The sequence below is a fragment of the Marmota marmota genome, unplaced genomic scaffold (assembly GCF_001458135.2).
Source record: "Marmota marmota marmota unplaced genomic scaffold, marMar, whole genome shotgun sequence".
NCBI classification, from domain to species: domain Eukaryota; kingdom Metazoa; phylum Chordata; class Mammalia; order Rodentia; family Sciuridae; genus Marmota; species Marmota marmota.
This window is the reverse complement of record NW_026000206.1, coordinates 9246118-9265117: the sequence shown is the minus strand read 5'-3', so window position 1 is coordinate 9265117 and position 19000 is coordinate 9246118. Positions and strand designations below refer to the sequence as shown.

The following is a 19000-nucleotide window of genomic DNA, read 5'->3' as shown; positions in this document are numbered from 1 at the left end:
CTGACCCCTTGGTGCAGTGACCATCAGGCTTACTCCTGCGTGCCCAACACCGAGACCCTCCCGTACATTAACTCCCCAAGCATCTCAGCGCCCCTGGAGGCCCACCGTTCAGGACCTGCAGCCCACAGTCTTTAGTCTGCCTTGTTAGGAGGACGCTTCCTCCTCTGCCACCCTCCCCCTGCAGGACTGGGGGTCTGCTGGGGTGCAGAAGTGGGAAATAGCCCCAGGCCCAGAGCACTGCTGAGAAGCCCCGGAAGAAGTGATTCTGGGAGTAGATCTATTCAATTGCCATCAAAAAAGGAGCAAAATCTTACCAAATGCTCAGAGCCACCCAGTGCACACACTGGGCCAAAACACCATGCAAAGAAAGTCCCCAGCACTCTGGTGGCACCCAAAGTTTGCTTTCCATGAGCCTTTCTGCACCACATAGACAACTAAGATAACCAGGCCACTCCAGGTGGACGCTCATGTAAAACCAAGTGTCCTGTCCATCAGTGAAGTTCCAGGGCACCTTCTGTACATGCAGCACTGTGATGGGCACTCGTGGGAGAAATAAGAAGATGAAAAACAAACAAACTGAATGCTCCTTGAGAACTTTCAACTTCCATAATAAGCTTCCATTTCTTCCAGTGTGCTGTCCCCATATGCGTGCACACACACACACCCACGCACATGCACACACACACAGACTGCTCTTTAACATGAGCCGACCAGAGGGAACGGAAACCCCTTCCCATCACAGGCCAGGCAGAGTCGGCAACAGTTGGATGCTCTCTGTCAGTGTGAACAAAATACAGCACATATCACGGAGGGCTGGAGGACCCCTCAGTATGCTCAGGTGGAGGTCAGATGCACAGGGCCTCTCCCACTGTCCATGGCTCCATGCCGCCAGGGGCCCAGACAGCACCTCCCTGTCACTGGGCTCAGTGACATATCTGAACATGCTCAGCTTTTCAGGGCAGTGACAGGGTGGAATTCTTACAGAACCTGGGGAGACCTTGTCCTTGGAGTGCCAGGGCTTGCCAAAGAGGCCCGACAAGACTAGGGCTCAGGGACAAACCCATCTAGAGACACCTCCACCTAGAATGAAACCTGGTACTTGCTCTCTGCAGGAAGCCGATTCACAGGTGAGCTGTATCTGCGCTTACCCACACGGCAGCGTTAGCAATTTAAAGCAATCTGAGCATTTAGCAAATACCCAGCCTCTGAGAACAGATGCCATTCATTCAATGTGATGCAGTCTTAAGTGATAGGCAGGATGCTTAAAATAATAGTGATGGAGAAAAAAAATGCAGCTAGGAAAAACCTCTTCCTCTAATTTTGGCATGACATTTTGAATCATTGGTTAGTCAGCTTCATGTCAAATATTTCCTAAAATGCCTTTAACATTTTCATATTAGATGAAAGATGCATATTCAAAATTTTAAGCATGCTCTCTTTGCTTAAGGAATTTTCAGTTTTTATATTTTAAGCACAAGAGGAATCACGTGTTAAGGAGCAGCTTCATGAAGTATGAAGACATACACAGGTAGGACTCATTTGCACGAATGCTGCTAACCTGCTTCCTAAGTGGATGTTACGTTTTATAAACTGGCAGTGGAAGCTCCGACTCAAACTTGTCGGGAAATAAAATTGCTGTGACTTTCCTAAATTTCCTGCAAGTAGCAACATTAGATATTCAATTAAAAACTGTTGGAGAATGCATTTTTCTTATAACTGAAAGCAGCGACGGAAGGAACATTCCGGAAATTCCTCCTAACGTCTGTATTGTGCATCCATAGGTCCTTACACAGCAGCCCCCAGGTGATCAACTCATTCAAAGCCATATCCACTGCGCCAGAGTCTCAATGGCTGCTCAGCTGAACCCTTCCAGGCAGCCGCTCATGCAAAAGCTGATGCATTATTGAGGCGGGTATTCCCTCTGTAGTTTCCTTCTGAGGCCCGCGGCTGCCGGCACTTGTACCATGTCATCAGAAACCAGAGCAAAAGTGCAGCAGGGAAATATTCACAGGACAGATTGCTCATCTCTAGTTGAAATAGATGCTTAAAAATACATTCACAATTCATGGCAGCACAGGGGTTTGGGGGGTAAATTTAAATCAGTAAGAAAGGCAGCGCAAAGTCACAGTCTAGCTGCAGTGGGCAGTCCCCACTGGGTCATCCGAAGCCTCTGTGCACTGAGCTTGGGAAGGAACAGAGGAGAGAACACCCTGCTCCTGGACCCGTTGGATTCTCAGCCCACAGGGAGGAAGAGAGGACAATGAGCAGCTCAGACATGATATCTCCCCAGGCTTCAGACGTAGCTCTCAGAGAGAAGTTGCTGCTGACGGTGCACCTTGAAAGGTGCTTCCAAGAGAGCTAATGGATGTCCATCAGGAAGGGAAGCCTTGGGGAGGACACTCTGAGCACATGTGCCGGTGCCTCACCTCCAGCGTGGGCTAGAATTCTTCACTGAAGTAGACACATTAAACATGAGATCTGCCCTTTTAACAGTGTTGAAGTGTACCAAGAACGGTGTCATTGGCCACAGGCTCGGGCTGTGCAGCAGATCTCTGGGACCTGTTCATCTTGAATAACTGAAACTTTATCCCCACTGACTGACAACTCGGGCTTCCCCTCCCCAGGCTGAGGGAACAATGCTATTTCAGGCATGATGCTGCCTCCAAGAGATAACGTCTCATATCAGAATTATCTTTTTTCTTCTGCAGCACTTCCTAAAATAAATAGGGAAGTGCATTCTCAAGTTTTACTCTCTATTCTGTTATCTGAAAATCTGAAGCTCCTGCCACTGCCTCCCGTAGCGAAGCTCTTTCTCTTGTGACGGACATTTTTATGTAGTTTCTTTATTTCAGTTGGTATGGGAAGAACTGCAGCCCTGGGACCATGGCAGCTTCTCCAGGAAAGTGTGCCTCCCCAGGATGGGTGGTGTGTGCACTAGCAGTGTGTGTGGAGCCCCAACACAACTTCCAGCCTTCAGAGGGGACAGGGGCGTGCACCAAAGCCGTACACCATGCTGGCAGAACGGTTGGCTGCAGTGTTGTACTTTTTCCTTTTTAAAAAAAAAAAACTATTAAAATTCCTGTGAACAACCCAGGCATTCACTTTACTTTAATCGAGAATTTAATTTGAATCATTGTTTGCTGAGTGCTTTTTATATGCCATGGAGCGTGTTAGATATTTGTTAGACTTCCGTATCTTTAATCCACTGTTATTTCTGCCTCCAACAAAGGAAAAATAACTCCAGACAGAAATGGACAGGCTGCCTGAGACGGCAGCACAGGTCCGCATTGGTGCTAGAGATTCATTCTGCATGTCAGGGACAAGGACCTGGCTTCAGACAGCTGGAGGAGCAGCAGCCCCGCAGGAACACCCCTGGTACTTCATCGCCGCTTCCCAACCTCGGCCATGCGTTCCTCGGTGGCTGAGATGACCACATTTATTGCCTGTAGATCCATTTATTTTTTGAAAATTCCCCTTCCCACTCGTTCTCTGCTGATAAGGAATTTCTGAAACAATCACTGGAACCATCTCAGTGCAAACAGCCAAGGCCACTGACTGCAAGAGAACTTGAGATCTCCTTTATTCCCGAAGGGGGCCATTATTTCCACCGGTTGCCATGGCGATGCTGCTGCACGCAGGCTGTGTGCTCTACCGCTCGTCCCACCGCAGGCGCACCACGCTCCTAAATCAAGCCATCTCCCTCACGTGGTCCAGGTTTTTTGGAAAACAAACACCTGGCTGTATAAACTGCAATTAGTCGGACTCAGCTTCATCTCAGTGGCGAAGGGTGGGGACAGATGAATGTATGGGTGTACGCCAGTGAAACTGTGACAGACGCGGATTTAAAAAGAACACCTTAATACATTAATTTGTTCACCTCAGCAAATGACTTTAGGAAAGGGAGTACTTACAATCATTAATCAGTTGAGAAACTTTCAAAAACCAGAAGTCATTTATCTAGAAATGAGGAACAGGGTGTTTCTGTTTGGAAATTCATGTTAATTGAGCCTTTGCCATATTCCTCTTGAATGAGGGTGCTTTGTTGCCCCATTTGTACACCTCCTATCTTGTTTTTTTTTTTTTTAATTTTTTAGTTGTTGTTGGCCCTTTATTTTTTTCATTTACTGATATGTGGTGCTGAGAATCAAACCCAGGGCCTCACACATGTGAGGCAAGTGCTCCACCACTGCACCCCAGCCCAGCCCTCCTATGTTGTTTTGATTTGCAGCTGCTGCACACCCACTCACACATACACATCGCATGTGTGACGTATGGCTTTTATTAATTCCTGAGGTCTAGAATCTGTGACCTCTACCATGAAAATATGCAGACTATTCATGTGATTCCTGTCTTCGCTGACCTACCTTCCCATGGGATGGACTCTTGAAGGGCTGAGCTGGATTTCAACTTGAGGACACTGACACCCTGAGGTCCTAGCCCATGATGCTGGTTTATGGGAGTAAGCTGGACACTGCCCAGCAGCAGCAGAGGATCAGGGGAAAGGGCCTTGAAAAAGGCAGGGGAGAGCCTCCTGTGAAGTCCTGAGTGGAACACCTTCACCTTCTCAGCTTATCTGGATGCTCAGGGCTCCAGTCCTGGGACTGCTCCTGAGATCCTCTTCCACTCCAGCAAGGGGCCTATCAAGGGGGGTGGATAACCGGATTGAACTTCTGCTATTTGGAAAAGACAGGTAATTACTGAAGCTGGGCTCCCAGGAAAGCATGAAATCCAAGTTTGGCACAAATTAATTAAGCTGACCTGGTCATTGTGATTGTGCAATGCACCCCCGCCCCCCCATTTGTGTGGCTTTGTGTCTCTCCTTCCTTCCTTCCTACTTTGCCTTCCTCTGCCATGGCACTATAAAGATTCGCCTGGCTGCAAGCTTTGAGGTTTTGTTGTTTTAGAAACACAAAAGAAACACTCTCCACATAGGAAAGAATGTTGTGGGGGCCTCAAAAATGAGGCTGCGACAGTCAATAGACACACTTCTTACAACACCCACTGTGGAAAGAAGGGAGGGTTGGGGCCTTTGCAGTAACTCAGGGCAGCCCAGAGGTGCCAGCCTGAGTTCCCGGGTGCAGAGCAGCCATGGGCCCTGTTGAGGGCTCACTGCTCTTCCTCCCTCACTGGAAGGAAGCATTGAGTTGAGCTGTCGCCGATGGGAGTGTTGGATGGCCTAGTCTTGGTGCCCTGCATCCCCTAGTGCAGGGGCACACTTTCTGAAGGAGATTCCCTGATTGGAAGCATGCTGTTAGAAATGAGGGACGTGAACAGACTATGTCAGCAGTGAGTGCGGTTCAGGAGAAACGGGGCTGCCCGGCTTCCTTCATACCTCTGCCCTCGGATGCAGCCTGCAACCAGCCCCTGCTCAGACGGGCTATTTGGTATTGTCTTCTCTTGTAACAGGGCAGGTTCTGAGACATGCAGCTGTCAGACGGGGTGTCGTCAGTCATTTAAACTGCCTCTGATGAGCACAGGTAAAGCCAGGTACGCATCTGACACTGTGCATCCTTTCAGACACTCGATCCTATCCAAACGGTCAGACGCCATTCACTGCTCCATGTCCACAGTGGGAATGACACCTGGGACGTGACATTCCCCTGGAATGAAAAGCAAATCTCGCCCATTCCTGGCAATGAGATGCTCCTGACTCAAATTTTATGAGAGAAACGAGACTCCTGCACCCAGGCTGGCCTCTCATGCAGGAGCGGGTGGGGAGATGGCTGCTGAACTCTCAGGGAGAGCTCCCTCTTTCACACCAAAGCACATTTATAAATAGAGGTCAAATCCATTTGGTTCAAGGTGGGCTTGGACATTTTTTTCCTCTGTGTGTGCGTTTGTCGAGTTAGGATCAACACGGACAGAATGCTAAATGGGGCACGCAGAGTGAGGAGGCCCTGACAATTTTCCTTTGATACTCGGCAAATTCACCCCAGTGCTGATTAGAGGTGTCCCATTATCCCTTCCAGAAGAATTAATCAAATGTTGCAGCATCACTGAAAATAGCTTTTCCCATGGGTGATTATATGATGCTACCAATGAAATCACAGCAAGTCTCGAAGACTGTCCTGTTCTAAACCCTGACATCAGGTCTGGACTGTGAGCTAAGCACCAGCTGGGTACTTCTGTACTGCTGTTCTGCATCCAGACCCTACAAATATCAGGGGCCTTGGAGAACTCACTAGAACCTTCAAAAGGAGGTCCTAGTAGGCACACAACTCATTTGCTGTCAGGCAGCCTAGTAAGGGCAGAGCTGGTGTTCGAACTTGGTTTCCTGCCTGCCCAGGCTCTGTCAAGTCCCCACTGAGCACCTCTCTTCCTGGTGGTGGCCACCATGGACTGACCGCCTTGGTTCCAGAGAGGAGAGAAATGGCTCCATCCAGTTCAGGTGCTAACATCAGGTACATGGAAGTCAAACAGACCGAGGTTCCAGGGTAGTGCATCACTGCACAAACCAGCAGTGTGACCTCAGGCAGAGCACAGGGTGCACCAGAGGCAAGAGCCAGAGGCAGCCATTAGGGTGGCTCTGATTCCAGGAGAGAAGGTGACCAAATGCATCTGGAGCCAGAGAGCTCTTGTTATCACCTCCCTGCATCAGGCTGCCAAGGTCCACCGTTAACTTCCAAATCCTGGCAAAACAGGCAACTTGGGTGTCTGATGAAAACCGTAGGAAGTTAGGTGGAAGAAATCTGAATGTGCAAAACACATCACTCTTGACTCAAGTGGCCCAGGTTCGTGGTCCAGGAACTCGAAATTGACCTCCTTGTTACCATATGTGTCATCATCTCCCTGGAATTTCCAGCAGGTCAGCTTGGGCAGCCTCCTGTACTGGAAAGAATCATGCTGCATGAGTCTCTCCACCTCAGGGTTCCCTCACCTGCAGAAGACACCCTCATCACCAGACTGTGCACCTGCCCTGCAGCTTGGATTTCCTTGACTCTGCTCCCTACGCTGGTGGCATCTCAGGAGCTCCTGGTGAGGATGCTCCAATGGGAGTACTCCAGGCCCCTCCCAGCTGTCACCACTTCTGGGTGTGTTTAGCAAGAGGCCAAGCACACCAGGGACTCCAGGGAAACGGATGGGGAAAACCAGATGGCACGTGTCCTTGATGTTGAGTGGCAGGGCGTCCTTCCAGTTCCCACACCATCCTCAGGACCCAGGACCTGGGAGGGGGACTTTGGGTTTTCCTCCTCAGAAGAATGTCCATTGACCACTGGCACCTCCTGCTTCTTGGCAAGACACAGCCCTCTCTAGCTAGTTGCTGTCCCTGTGTCCTGATGGAAGAAGGCTCATGGCGTGGTGCTGAGGGCAGATCCACTCTTCCTGGTGTATAAAACTTACAGTTGGTATCAACACCTCATCTTAGAATAGGTCTTTCAGTGACCGATTCAGAAACATGTCAAGACGAGGAGGCTCAGAGGAGGAGCTTTGATCAGCTGCCACATTCATTTAGCTCAGAAGTCCTGGGGGGCGTGACATTGGGAGGAGAAGTGCCATCAGAAACCCAGACTGAACCAAAAGAGCAGACCCGGGGCTCTTCCCTGAGCTCAGAGGGAGTGATTCCGAAGTACCACATGCCCCTTGCACATCGGCTACATGGCCACACAGTGCAACAAGATAAACTCGGCCACGTCCATGGCACCAGTCTGGTGTTGTGCAGAGAAAACTGCTGAAGATTGTCTGCCACACTTGCGAGTGTGAGCTGGCTTCATGTGTGTATTTATGCCTTGCTTCAAAAAGGATATAAATCATTGTGAGGAAGACTCCTTGTACCCATTTGTGCCACTGAAGTTTGCTGGTGTCACTCTTGTGACAGCGTGTATGGGAGGAGCAGGGACCAGAGCCTCGTCCTGGAGGTCTGTGTTCTCATAGGGAGAAGATGAACAAACATGGCGGGTCCAAAGAGTGACACAGGCTTCCATGACAACGTAGAGAGTAAGACAGGGTTGCAGAAAAAGCCCAGGACCAGGCATTGCATAGAGGGCATCAGGGAGAGAGGGCAGGGAGAACTTTCCAGAAACTGCTAAGCAATTGGGGCCACTGGCATGCTAGCTGCAAAAGAATCATGCTCTTGGGGAAAAGAAGGCACTTTCTGTCCTGGGTGGACACACCAGTGCTCTGGCCACCAGTTGGCACAGCCAGGGCCAGCTTCAGGGAGTCAGAGTGGTCCCTCAGCCTTGCTCAGAAGAGGCCCAGGCTTGGGGCTGCCTTAAAATTCATCTTAATACTTTCATTTTTGAATTTACATTTTACAAATGAAAACAGGGCAATAGCACACTTGCCAGAGGCTTGGAGCCTCAACTTACGCCTGGTCCACTTTCTGCCCCCACCTCCAGGCTGTCTGCTCTCCAGCCCCACGAGTAAGGCCCATGTTTCTCTCTTCCTGTAGAGGCCTGAGCCGAGGTTGGAGGCTGGGGGCTAAATGAACACTGCTTCTACCCACCGGGTACAAGGTTGAAGGGCACCAGGTGCTTGAAGGAATGAGACGTTCAATAGGAAGTTAAGACAAAACAAAAACTACTATGATAGGCCCAGAGAGAACACAGAAGAAAAGAGGAAGCTTTTTCTTCCTTTGAGCCGGTGACCCCAGTTTCATGCAGCCGGCCCTGTTTTTGTGAAGTGCTGCCCCAGGCGCTGTGGAGACACAATCCCCGGCCCCCATGCCAGGCCTCTGGGTCACTCATTACTTCATCAAGTTCCTGGGTCCCCCCTGTCTGCTAGGTGCTGGCAGGCCCTGGGGGGCAAAGACAATGAGCTCATTCGCTGGTCTCCATGATCTGAGACCCTGGTCCCCACCCCCGTCACAGTCAGGCATGGGGTCCAAATCAGCTGTTCACTGTCTCTTGGTAATGATCCAGCCAAGCGTGAGCTTCAGGTTCTATGTCACACACTAGAGAAACTATGGAGAAAGCAGAAAACATGCATTTTGTGCAGCTGAACAGACACTTCTGGATCATCAGGCCATTTCCAAGTTGACCTTTTTCTTCCCAAGATCAGTATTTCATCCTCGTGTAGTCATGTCCTGAAGCAAACCATTTGCTGTGGATTTAACAGGCTTAGACGAGCCACACCGGGGTCGCTAGACCCCTGGACATGATTCTCTTGTCTTTCACAGAATGTGGATTAGGAATTTCAGCGATTCTGCCTCCTCTGTCCTCTGCTTATTTCCAACCAGGCCCCTAGGTTCTGTGGCTGGAGCAATTAACATTTTCCCAAATGGAGCCATATGTATAGCGGGCACATTTATAACACATGTCACAGCACAGCTGAAATAAAACGATTACTTTCTTTTTTAATCTTTAAGGCAAAGTTCAGGAAAGTGTCAACATGTTCTGGTGAAACATGAAGATTCCTGGGTGCATCTTCAGTGTCACTGCCTGAGGGGCTACTCTGCTTTCTGGTCGGGTAAGAGGTCTTGCAGCTTTTTACATGATGTTTGGATATCTGATGAGGCGTTTGCATTTCTGGTCCAGCACTGGGTTTCTGATGGGGGCACATCTCCATGGGGAGGGATGGAGGTTGCTGCTTCAGGCCTGCCGCTGGGCCCTCAGGTCCTGGGTGCTTCCTGGGCTCCACCAGGCCTGGGCGTCTCCTCTTCATGGACGCTGCGCAACAGCAAGCCCTGCATCCAGGCCAAGATCCTGGGTTGAGAGCAGAGCCGCTCGGGGTGGGGCTGCACCTCGAAGCTCTTACCCAGCATGCCCTGGGTTCAGTCTCTTGGACACTCAGGGGTGCACTGTCTCAAAAGCAACCCCAGTTGCTGCCTGTGGCGCATTTCAGAGTTCCCACCTCCAGCATGGACCATTTTTTTGCAGATTAGTTTTGCTGTTTCCTCCGGGGCCCCACCTTGAGCAGGCAATTCCCGAGCCTTGCAGAAGAGACTCCAGGTGCTGCCTGGGAGGCTGAGGAGACCAATGCCCAAGAAGAAGGCGACTGATGACAGCCACACGCAGTGAGCCCAGTGATCCAAGCTCTTCCCGGGCTGCCCGTCCTCTGCGTCTCCAGATATTACTGTTCCACCAATGGCCACCATCCTTGTCCTCTTACTGCATTTTCCTTCCTTGTCTCTCCTCTGATCGTACCTTTCCTGCCACCTCTGGACACTCTTTGGTGGCTGTGCTTGTCATTCTTGTGGACAGCAAGTTCCTGGGTATCAGCTTGTAAAATCCGATGCTGGGGACCTCACGATGCTGGGGGTCAGGAGGGAGCAGTGACAGCTTGTCTGGCGGGCTCCCGGCCGGGTGCTCAGCTCATCCCGAGGGAGCAGCATCCAGGCAACAGAGAAGCCGCTAAGCCCCAGCTTCGCAGTCAGAGGCCACTTGGAGTAAACACAGTGGACAGGAAGGAAGCCCCACACACGCACCAGAGAAGGTTGACATTGTTGGGCTTCCCATCAGGGACACCTACCACACGGTTTCCCAAATGCATGAAGTTTGTAGAAACCCCTTGAAAAAGTTTTTAGAAAAATTACACAACTTTTGAAAACATTGCTATAGCAAGAAGTGTTTTTGGTGTTTAGCAACATATCTCTTTGAAGAACATCTTGGTCATGTGATTACCATTTCCTAAGGGCCGGAGGCCCTCTCTTAAGGGATATTACTCTGTCTCTTTGTTTCCAACTCTGAGTACCATGTTACTCAGTTTATATAAAAAATAATGTTTTAAAGGAAACATGACTTAATTCTCATCTCAACAGGAGGAAAACACACAGCCATGGGCAGTGAATCACTCATTAAAAATTAAATCAATCCGCCCACAACAGGAAACAGCAAGACAGAATGTCAGAACTGGCTTCAGATTGGAAGGAAGCCAAAGCAGGTTTGGAAAACAGTGATTCCTCTGAATGTGATCTGGCTCCAGGGTGTGTGTTCAGCCATCTCAGCCAGGCATTTGCCATTTGGACTTCTTCAGAGAACTCCCCCAAGAGGGTCATAACACGGCTGGTGGGTCTATGGCTTCTAAGCAGATTATTGTCCTTTGCAGTGAACCACACCTGCAAGTCAAATAAACCATCACGCAGCTCCCAGAACCCTTTGCTAAAATGGGCTTTGAACGGTGAAGAAACCATATTTTAAAATATATTAACTACTGTTTCTGCCTAAGCCTTAAAACCAAAGCCCATGGATGCTCAGCATTTTCTTCCTGCACATAAGCAACATTATGGGGGGGGCGGGGAAATTACTGTTTTACAAATAAAAATTTTCCATTAATAAAACCCTCCATCATATGTCCTTGCTTCTTGTGGAGGGCAGTGGAAGAGAACACAAATGAGGGAGAAGGGCAGGGAAAGGACCTCAGGACAGCTGCTCTCTTGTCAAAGCAAAAATTATTGGCACCATTCATCATGATGTGCAGCCTCGTCCCGGAAGGGAAGGGGGGACACACTGGCCAGTCGTCAGGGATGCTTGGCAGTGATGGCTTCCTGGGGATTTCTGGGTAACTCCAAATCCAGATAAGCACTGCCCTATGTTGTAGAACCCGGTGTCTTGAAGGACCTTTAAAAATTCTCACTCAGCCTTTTATTTTTAGACAAAGAAGTCTGACTCAGAGTGATGAGGTGACTAAGTCATTCAGATTTCTAGAATGAAACTGCTTCTGTGCACTAGGTTCCTGTGCAGAACCCCCATTTATACTCACCAGAGGAGGCCTCAGCTGCCAGCCTACCAACCGGACTTGCTGAAATCAGGACTATGAGCTAGCACTTCATTTTTCAAGACTTTGCACAACTCTGAGCCCACAGGAGACACCTGATAAGCGCTCGGTGAGGAGCGCACGAGCCACCAACTACCGCGAGCGGAAACCTGGCAAATGTGTGGAAGGAGATTAGAAAACTGAGTCTGGTCAGCAGATAACATGTGGAAGCAGTTGGAAACCCTGGCCAAGATCAACTCCAATGATCATGAAGTTGTTCCAAAATACAGTTATCTCCTCCCAAACAGTCTGCCCAACCCACAGGATGTGTTCTTGTTTGTTAATGCTCTCGACTGCTCGCACCACTGAAAAACCACCCTTCTCTCAATGGCAGAGCTTTCCTCTGGCAGGTCTGAACTTCACCTTGGCCGTCGTGAGAGGAGTGACTGGCGTTCCAGCTTGGGAGGAACGTGGCTGGAGGTGGAGGGGACCTTCTGGTGGTTTTTAATGGATTCCAAACAGCTCTGCCAAGATTGATCTGGTATCACAAACAGTGCACGTGTCATCACGACCACGGGAAAGAGAGCCAGCGCGGTACCAGGTGCTGCTGACCACTGTCCTTTCTCAGGGTCCTGGCAACTCGCTCTCCAGCCTGCGGTCTCTGCTGGCTCATCTTGGAGGCAGAGGTGGTGAATCACACCTGGGCTTCCTCCAGGGATTTATGAAGCCCACATGAGATAAGGAATCTGAGCAGCTTTGTCAACAGTCCTGCATGCGTGTGTCCTGTCTAAATTCAATGCATGTTTTAAGCACAAGCATTTAAGTTATCTGGGAAAACAGGAAATAGACCAAACCCTCTTTTTCTGAATAATAATTTCCACCATTGTGATGTTTCCTAAAAATTCAGTTCTCATCAGCAACATGGGAAGGTGATAGCTTTAAAACACACACACACACACACACACACACACGCACGCGTCTCATTTGAACATGAAATTTACACCATTCTGACAGTGAATCAGTCTTGGTGAACTTGTTTGAATCAGTTAAATACCATTGAGATATTTTTAAACATTGTTAGAATTCAATCAGCTCTCAACACGAATCCAGTTTTTGTGTTTTGCTTGAGCTTTCCTCTATTCACTGAGGAGAAAAGCTGTCCCAAGAATCCACCATGTGACTCCTTTTTGTCCAGCAATTCCATAAGGATCTTTTTTTTTCCTTTCTAACTTTAAAAAAATACTTTAATACAAACTCTGCATCATAATAAGCAGCTTTGAAAAGTCATTTGGATTGGCAGATTAGATGTTGCTTGATGTCCCAATTCACGTGGGCGCCCAGGGGACGGAGCTGCTGGCGACAATGAGTTCCTGTGTTGGGGGCATTGGTCCCTGCCCTTGCACCTGGCACCTGACATTGGTCCTGATGCAGTGGCCTGCTGGGCTTGAGAACTCTACCTGTAACTCTCGCACCCCAAAGGGCTTATGAACGTCTGGCCTCCTGGCCCCCAAAGTGGAGGATGCCACCTTTCAGGAAGAAGGTCCATGTCTGCAGCCACCAGGGCCATCTGTTTCCACATTGTGAGCTCACAGACAGGAAAACCGCACACTGCCCGCCCGCCTGGCCTGGTGCAGCCAGGACAGGTCCTGGAAGTGCTACATGCTGCCTGGCCTCAGTCATCTCCTATTTCTCAGTGCACCACTGTCAATTTAAAATGCTGCTTCACAAATTCAGCTGGGAGGGAAAATCAACAAGGCAGTTTTGATTATAAATATAGGAAAGGTCTAGCTTTCCATGGGTGGGATTTCCACAGGTTGTCCAGCCAGCCGAGGGCCTCTGCAATTGTTAGGTTTGTTTTTCTAGAGAGGTGACTTAACCTTTGACTCCTGGCTGTCTGACAACCCAGCAGGCCCAAGCAGACAGTTCCTCCTGCCATCCCCCGTGCACGCCTGGCTGAGCTATGGTGGATTAGAAATGGCTTCCTGAAACATAAACCCCAGATTTCCTGCCCAAGTTGGGCAAAGTCAGCTGAAGTGGTTGCCAAAGGTTCATTTAATGAAGGCTTCTTGATGTTAGTCTTCAACCGAATTTTTGGATACCTTAGAAATTATAAGCAAGCATGATATAAATTCAGAGTAACCGGAAAATCCCCCTTTACCTCTTGTCCTGCTCGGGTGACGCTGGGGAGACATCCTGGCCTTGGCGAATCCATGTTTCCTTGTCCACTCAAAAGGATTTCTAGAAGAATCCCAGCTCTGAACCGGGTCTGCTGTGCAGGCAGTGAGCAGGCTGGCTTATAAGGGGAGTCTGTTCCCATTTCCTCCAAGTGGAAACTGCGCTTGAGCACCAGGCCTTCCCTCTATGACCAATGATTCCCTGCTGGAGGCACTTCTTGAAAGAATGCGGAATCTTTCCCAGGGGGTGGAAACAGAGCCACATGTGGGACTTATCTGCGGGTCACCTCATTTCCTGAGGCATTCTTTCCCCTGCCACCTCTTCCAGGAGTAGTCATTGGGAGAACATTCCCACTGTGGGAAGAAGCACAGTCGCTCCGAATGGGTGCCCCTGGGCTCCATGGCACCAACAGAGGGGCACACCATCCCTCTTCCTATGACCTGCAGCAGCTCTTTCGCTCCTGTGACCTGAAGGCCAGCCCAGGGCACATGCCTCCTGTCCTGCCACCTGAAGCCCATCTCCCCAGCTGCACAGCCAGACAGCCAGCTAGCCTGCTCACCGGCCCCGTCAGAATGATACTAGGCCCAGGAGCTTAATTTTAAAAACTACAGATTCTTTTTTTTCCTGTCGTGGTAACCATTCACACCCACACCAAGAAAGAAAAATGACCGGGCAGGTACCAAAAGTGACAGAGGAGGAAGCACAGCGCACTACTGAAGGGCGGCTGGTGGGTGACCGTCCTACTAAACTTCAAAATAAAAATCCACGGCAGCCTAATAGTTGTGCTTTAATTTAGTTGTTTTTTTGTTCCTTTGGTATTTCCATGAACCACAGTGGAACAGTCAACTTACAATATCATTTAATTTTACCTACAGGTAGATACCCCTAGGTTTAAAAATATAAGACCTTAAAGAGTTTGCAGGAAATATTTAACTTCAATTGTGTGTCTTCCATAAATTATTAGTTCTTAAATTCCGTTGCATGAAATACTGAGGGGATATACCCCCAGGGATGTGAGCACGCTCCGGTTGAAAGAAACTCAGTCCACTTGAAACCCAATGTGAGCAGTTGACAGTGGCACTTCTACAAGCACATGGTTACATTCAAGGAAAAGAAAAGGAAAAGAAGCTTGAGAATGGGGGCGTGGCTAAAGACTCCTAATTCGACTCAACAAGGAAAAAATCTGATTCATTTTTTGAAAGTCAAATATTAATTTGGGTTTTTAATGAAAAAATCAGGGATTATTTCTATAAAGGGAACTCTGATATCCACAAAAGGAGGGGACACATACACAACAGCCCAGTTAAATGCCTCCTTTAAAAGTTAAAAACAGTTGTCTTAATTCTGTGATGAGGTTAAGAATTAGAATAGCAGTAATAACAGTAGCTGGCATTTATTAAATGCTTACCTTGGGCCACATATTTAGATATCACAACCAGAGACTCATTCATATGGTGGCATATTCGCTCAGCAAGGGGCTACCTGGCTCCTGGCTTGTGATGTCTCCAATCACAGGAGGCTGCGCTGCCCTGCCCAACAGGGATTCTTATGTAGTTCTCACTGACTCAAAAGTAAGTCTCTAATCCCACAAGTTAGAAATATATTTCCTTCTATTAATTGATATTCTGAGGCTCAGGGAAGTCTAAAATGGTTAGCAACGGAAATGCAACAGGTTAAAAGACCAGCCAGATTTTCCTCCCAGCAGCCCAGTAACTGGTTCCAGATGGGGCAGCATGAGGTACAGTGGGCAGGAGGCCCATACTTCAAATATCTGCTCCTCATGCCAAAGACAAAGATTCCTGAAATCGGAAGCAATGTAAATCCAGGAACTCAGCAGTTCCCTAAGCAGAACTGAAATAGTGGCCGGGGATGGGGCCAGGAGGAAAGGAGGTGCTGCCCAGAGCTGCTCTGCTACCACGCATCCTGGGTAGAGACCAGGAGGCACTGGAGCCACCTCCTGGACATAGGCCTGGGCAGGGCCCCAACTTCTAAACTTCTAGCCGGGGTTGAGACAGTGCTGGGGAGAAGGGGACCTGAGCAAGCTCCTGTCACAGGATCTCTCCACTGGAGAGCTGCTGACTCACTACCCAGCAGTGGGTCCTCTGGCCAAGAGGCTGGAACTCCTAGAACCGGCAGAAGGCAAGGCTGCAAGTGGAGGGCCAGCAAGAACCGGGAGTCGAGCAGTGCCAAGGTCTTGCTGGGAACAAGCCCAGGCCCCCTGGGCTTCAGAAGGAGATGCATTTGTGGGGTCTGACCCTCAAATATTTCATTCCAGCATGGGAGGTGCATTCTCAAAGCACTTGGAGCCACTGGTTTTGATGAGCATCATATTTAACACGTGTCCTAGCCATTACGGACAAGCCAACACCTCTGGCTGGGACTCTGAGGCAACAGGGATTGCAGACTTCGTGTAATTATGTCTCCATCCCACAAATGTTATTCCAGTAAGATCCTCCCCTTTGATCCCACCATTAACATCTACCCATGCAGAGTATGCCACTCGGAATGGATGACACCCAGTCATGGTGCAACAGGTGCCAACAATGGTAGCAAAACCAGTTTAGTAGGTAGCTCTTCTCTAACTCGATAAATTTTTCACTATATTTCACATTTCTTACTGAAGTAAGGAGAGATATCCAGGCAACCGAAACGCCTTTGGTGACACCAGGAATAACCACAAACATTCATGTCCAGATGAAATGGTGCTGTAAAGGGCCTCTGCCTATAAGAAGGGGCAGCCAGGACAAAAGAGCTGAGCCATTGGCCTTAAAATAATTCTGGGGCACAGCAAATCTCAAATAAGGTTATGCGTTTAGGAAATAAAGCTTCCCAGTGGCCAGGGTCATGGTGCTAGGGGTCGAGAGGGTTCCATGTACCTCTTGCGCACACTGTGGACATTCAGATTTCGTTCCCTGGCTTTCTGCAGGAAACGGAACAGCATTAAGTTGATTAAATAGATCACAAAACAGCTATGGTGTTTAAAGTTTTCCCTTTCTAAGGACATCAAAGCCATGGAATTTTGCTGTGGCCTGGTCCCCCAAAGGCATAAAATGTGTGACAGCGACACGGTTTTTACCAGGCGTGCAATCCAGAAAATCTCCTTTTCAGCAGTTCTCCCACAGCAGATCAATTTAAGAAGCAATTACCACCCGTGCAATTATGCACCTCCGTGTGCCCTCATAGGCGTCAAATGTGTGCCACCGAGATAAGGGAAGCCCTTTGGAAAGTACCCATGAGTCAGAGAAAGGAAGCACGTGCAGAGGGTGCTCTCAACAACACAGTTCAGGATCCAGAGCAGCCGAGCCAAAGGTAAAAAGCAATGCGACTACAAGTGTGAAGCCCCCTGGCCCACGGCGAGGCGTGGAGCAAAAATGTCACCCACCGACCATGAGGCCCTCTTCCTCAGGAAAACAAGCCCCACAGTGGAATCCCACACAGTCTTATAGCTAGTTAACTATACAGTGAAAAAATAAAAAAAAAAAGTTCCGTACTCACCAAGTGAAAACGAGGGCTATAGTCTGAAAAAGAAAGAAGAAGAGACAGTGTCAGTCTCCTGGAGAACTCCGGGTGTCGATGCTTCAGACAGCGTCCAGACCCAACCTCTGCTGTGGTCTCTGGCTGCCAGTCCACCAAGGGAGACCCCTGATAGGCCCCCGATGCCTGGTGTCCAGCCCCTAAGACCCCCACAGTCTGCTGCTCCTAACGTAGTGTGTGTTTCCTTGCCGTTGAGGATGGCCCCCTGAGACCTGGCTGGGGCACCCTGTCTGTTTCACAGAGCCACCAGTATCCAGCCTGACCATTCACATAGTTCTCATGTTAGATTTTTTTTTTTTAAATTAAGGAAAAGGCTTTTTAAAGGTATAATTGACATGACAAAATTCACTTGTTTAAAGTGTATGATTCAACAGTTTTTTTAGTATATTCACAAAATTTGCAACCATCACTATAATCTGATATTAGAACATTTTTTCACCCCAAAGGAAGCCTCACACCCATTGGCTCCCAGCTTTGCCCTTCTACCTCGGCCTGGAGACACTCAGCTACTTTCCATCTCTGTGGATTTCCCTGTTCTGGACGATCCACCTAAATAGGTTCACTCAACATGTGACCTTTTTACAACTGGCTTCTGCAACGGAGCGTAATGTTTTTCAGGTCCATCCATGATGCAGAATGTGCCAACACTTTACAGAAAACTAATCTTTCATGGCCATATTTGTTTTTTTTACCCACTATTCTGTTGGTGGACACAGTGCTCATGTTCCTGTGTGAGTGGTCAGTACTGGGGCTAGTGGGCTTCTGTCCACCTGTGGATGGACACCATGCTCAGCTGGGAGTGCACACTTGCACTGATGAAGGGTGGAATCATGTTTTGATTGTTGCTGTTTTAAAATAGCTAAAGCAGTACATGATGTTTTCTACCAAAACAGACTGCTTGTTATCTGAGTCCTGGCAAGGCTGGTTATTTTAAACCAAACACAATAAAGACTCTACAGTACAAATTATAACAGGTTGTTATAAAATCACTATATTGTTAAATTAAAAATTGACTCATGAAATAGGTTTGAAGCCAAAGAAGCAAAAGAAATAGTTGTGGTTACTAAGCGATTTTTAAATCTGCTTGTGCAAATCTATAGCTAAAATTAATCTTAATGGTGGAAGATGGATTGCTCCCCTCTCTAATAAGAAGAACAAAACAAAGATATCTGCTCTCATCACTCATATTTATCATCCTGCTGGAAATCTTAGCCAATATAATAAGATAAGAAAAATAAATAAAATACATAGGAATTAGAAAGGAAAAAAGAATAAGGCTTTAGTCTCAAATGATGTGATAGTCTGCATAGAAAATAAGATGCCACTACTAGGAAAGAAGTATCTCCTAGGAAACCTGTATAAAACAATGGGGAGACAATCTGTGGAATAACTCGTGAAATCATGATGGGTTTCTGGGGTGCTGTGAAGCCCCACATAACATAGAGCCCACTAGTGGTGTAGAGGGGCACTCAGTATTGGGCAGGAGGTGGTCACTGGGGATTGCTGGGGATAGTTGAACTGCTTTTTTTGTAGTAGTGTATTACAAGAGTCCACCCCTCTTACTTCACAAGACCCAGGGAAGATTCTGGAAAGTGTGACTTGTGTTTGCTTGAGGCCAAGAAAGGGGAGAAGCCAGGTGTGGACATTGCCTCCACTCTCT

At 48.4% G+C, this 19000-nt stretch overlaps 1 protein-coding gene across 4 annotated transcripts in view; it reads right to left on the bottom strand.

The window, feature by feature from the left end:
• Positions 1 to 19000, bottom strand: part of Ptpre (protein tyrosine phosphatase receptor type E) — a 101925-nt gene that overhangs the window by 59065 nt on the left and 23860 nt on the right. For all 4 annotated transcript variants that reach the window (XR_007343208.1, XM_048791386.1, XM_015498399.2 and 1 more), the window contains exon 2: positions 17302 to 17324. Coding sequence is in view for 3 of the 4 variants with exons in the window: in XM_048791386.1 (XP_048647343.1) it covers positions 17302 to 17324 (23 nt within the window). In the remaining variant the exon portion in view is untranslated. The remainder of the gene's footprint in view (positions 1 to 17301; positions 17325 to 19000) is intronic.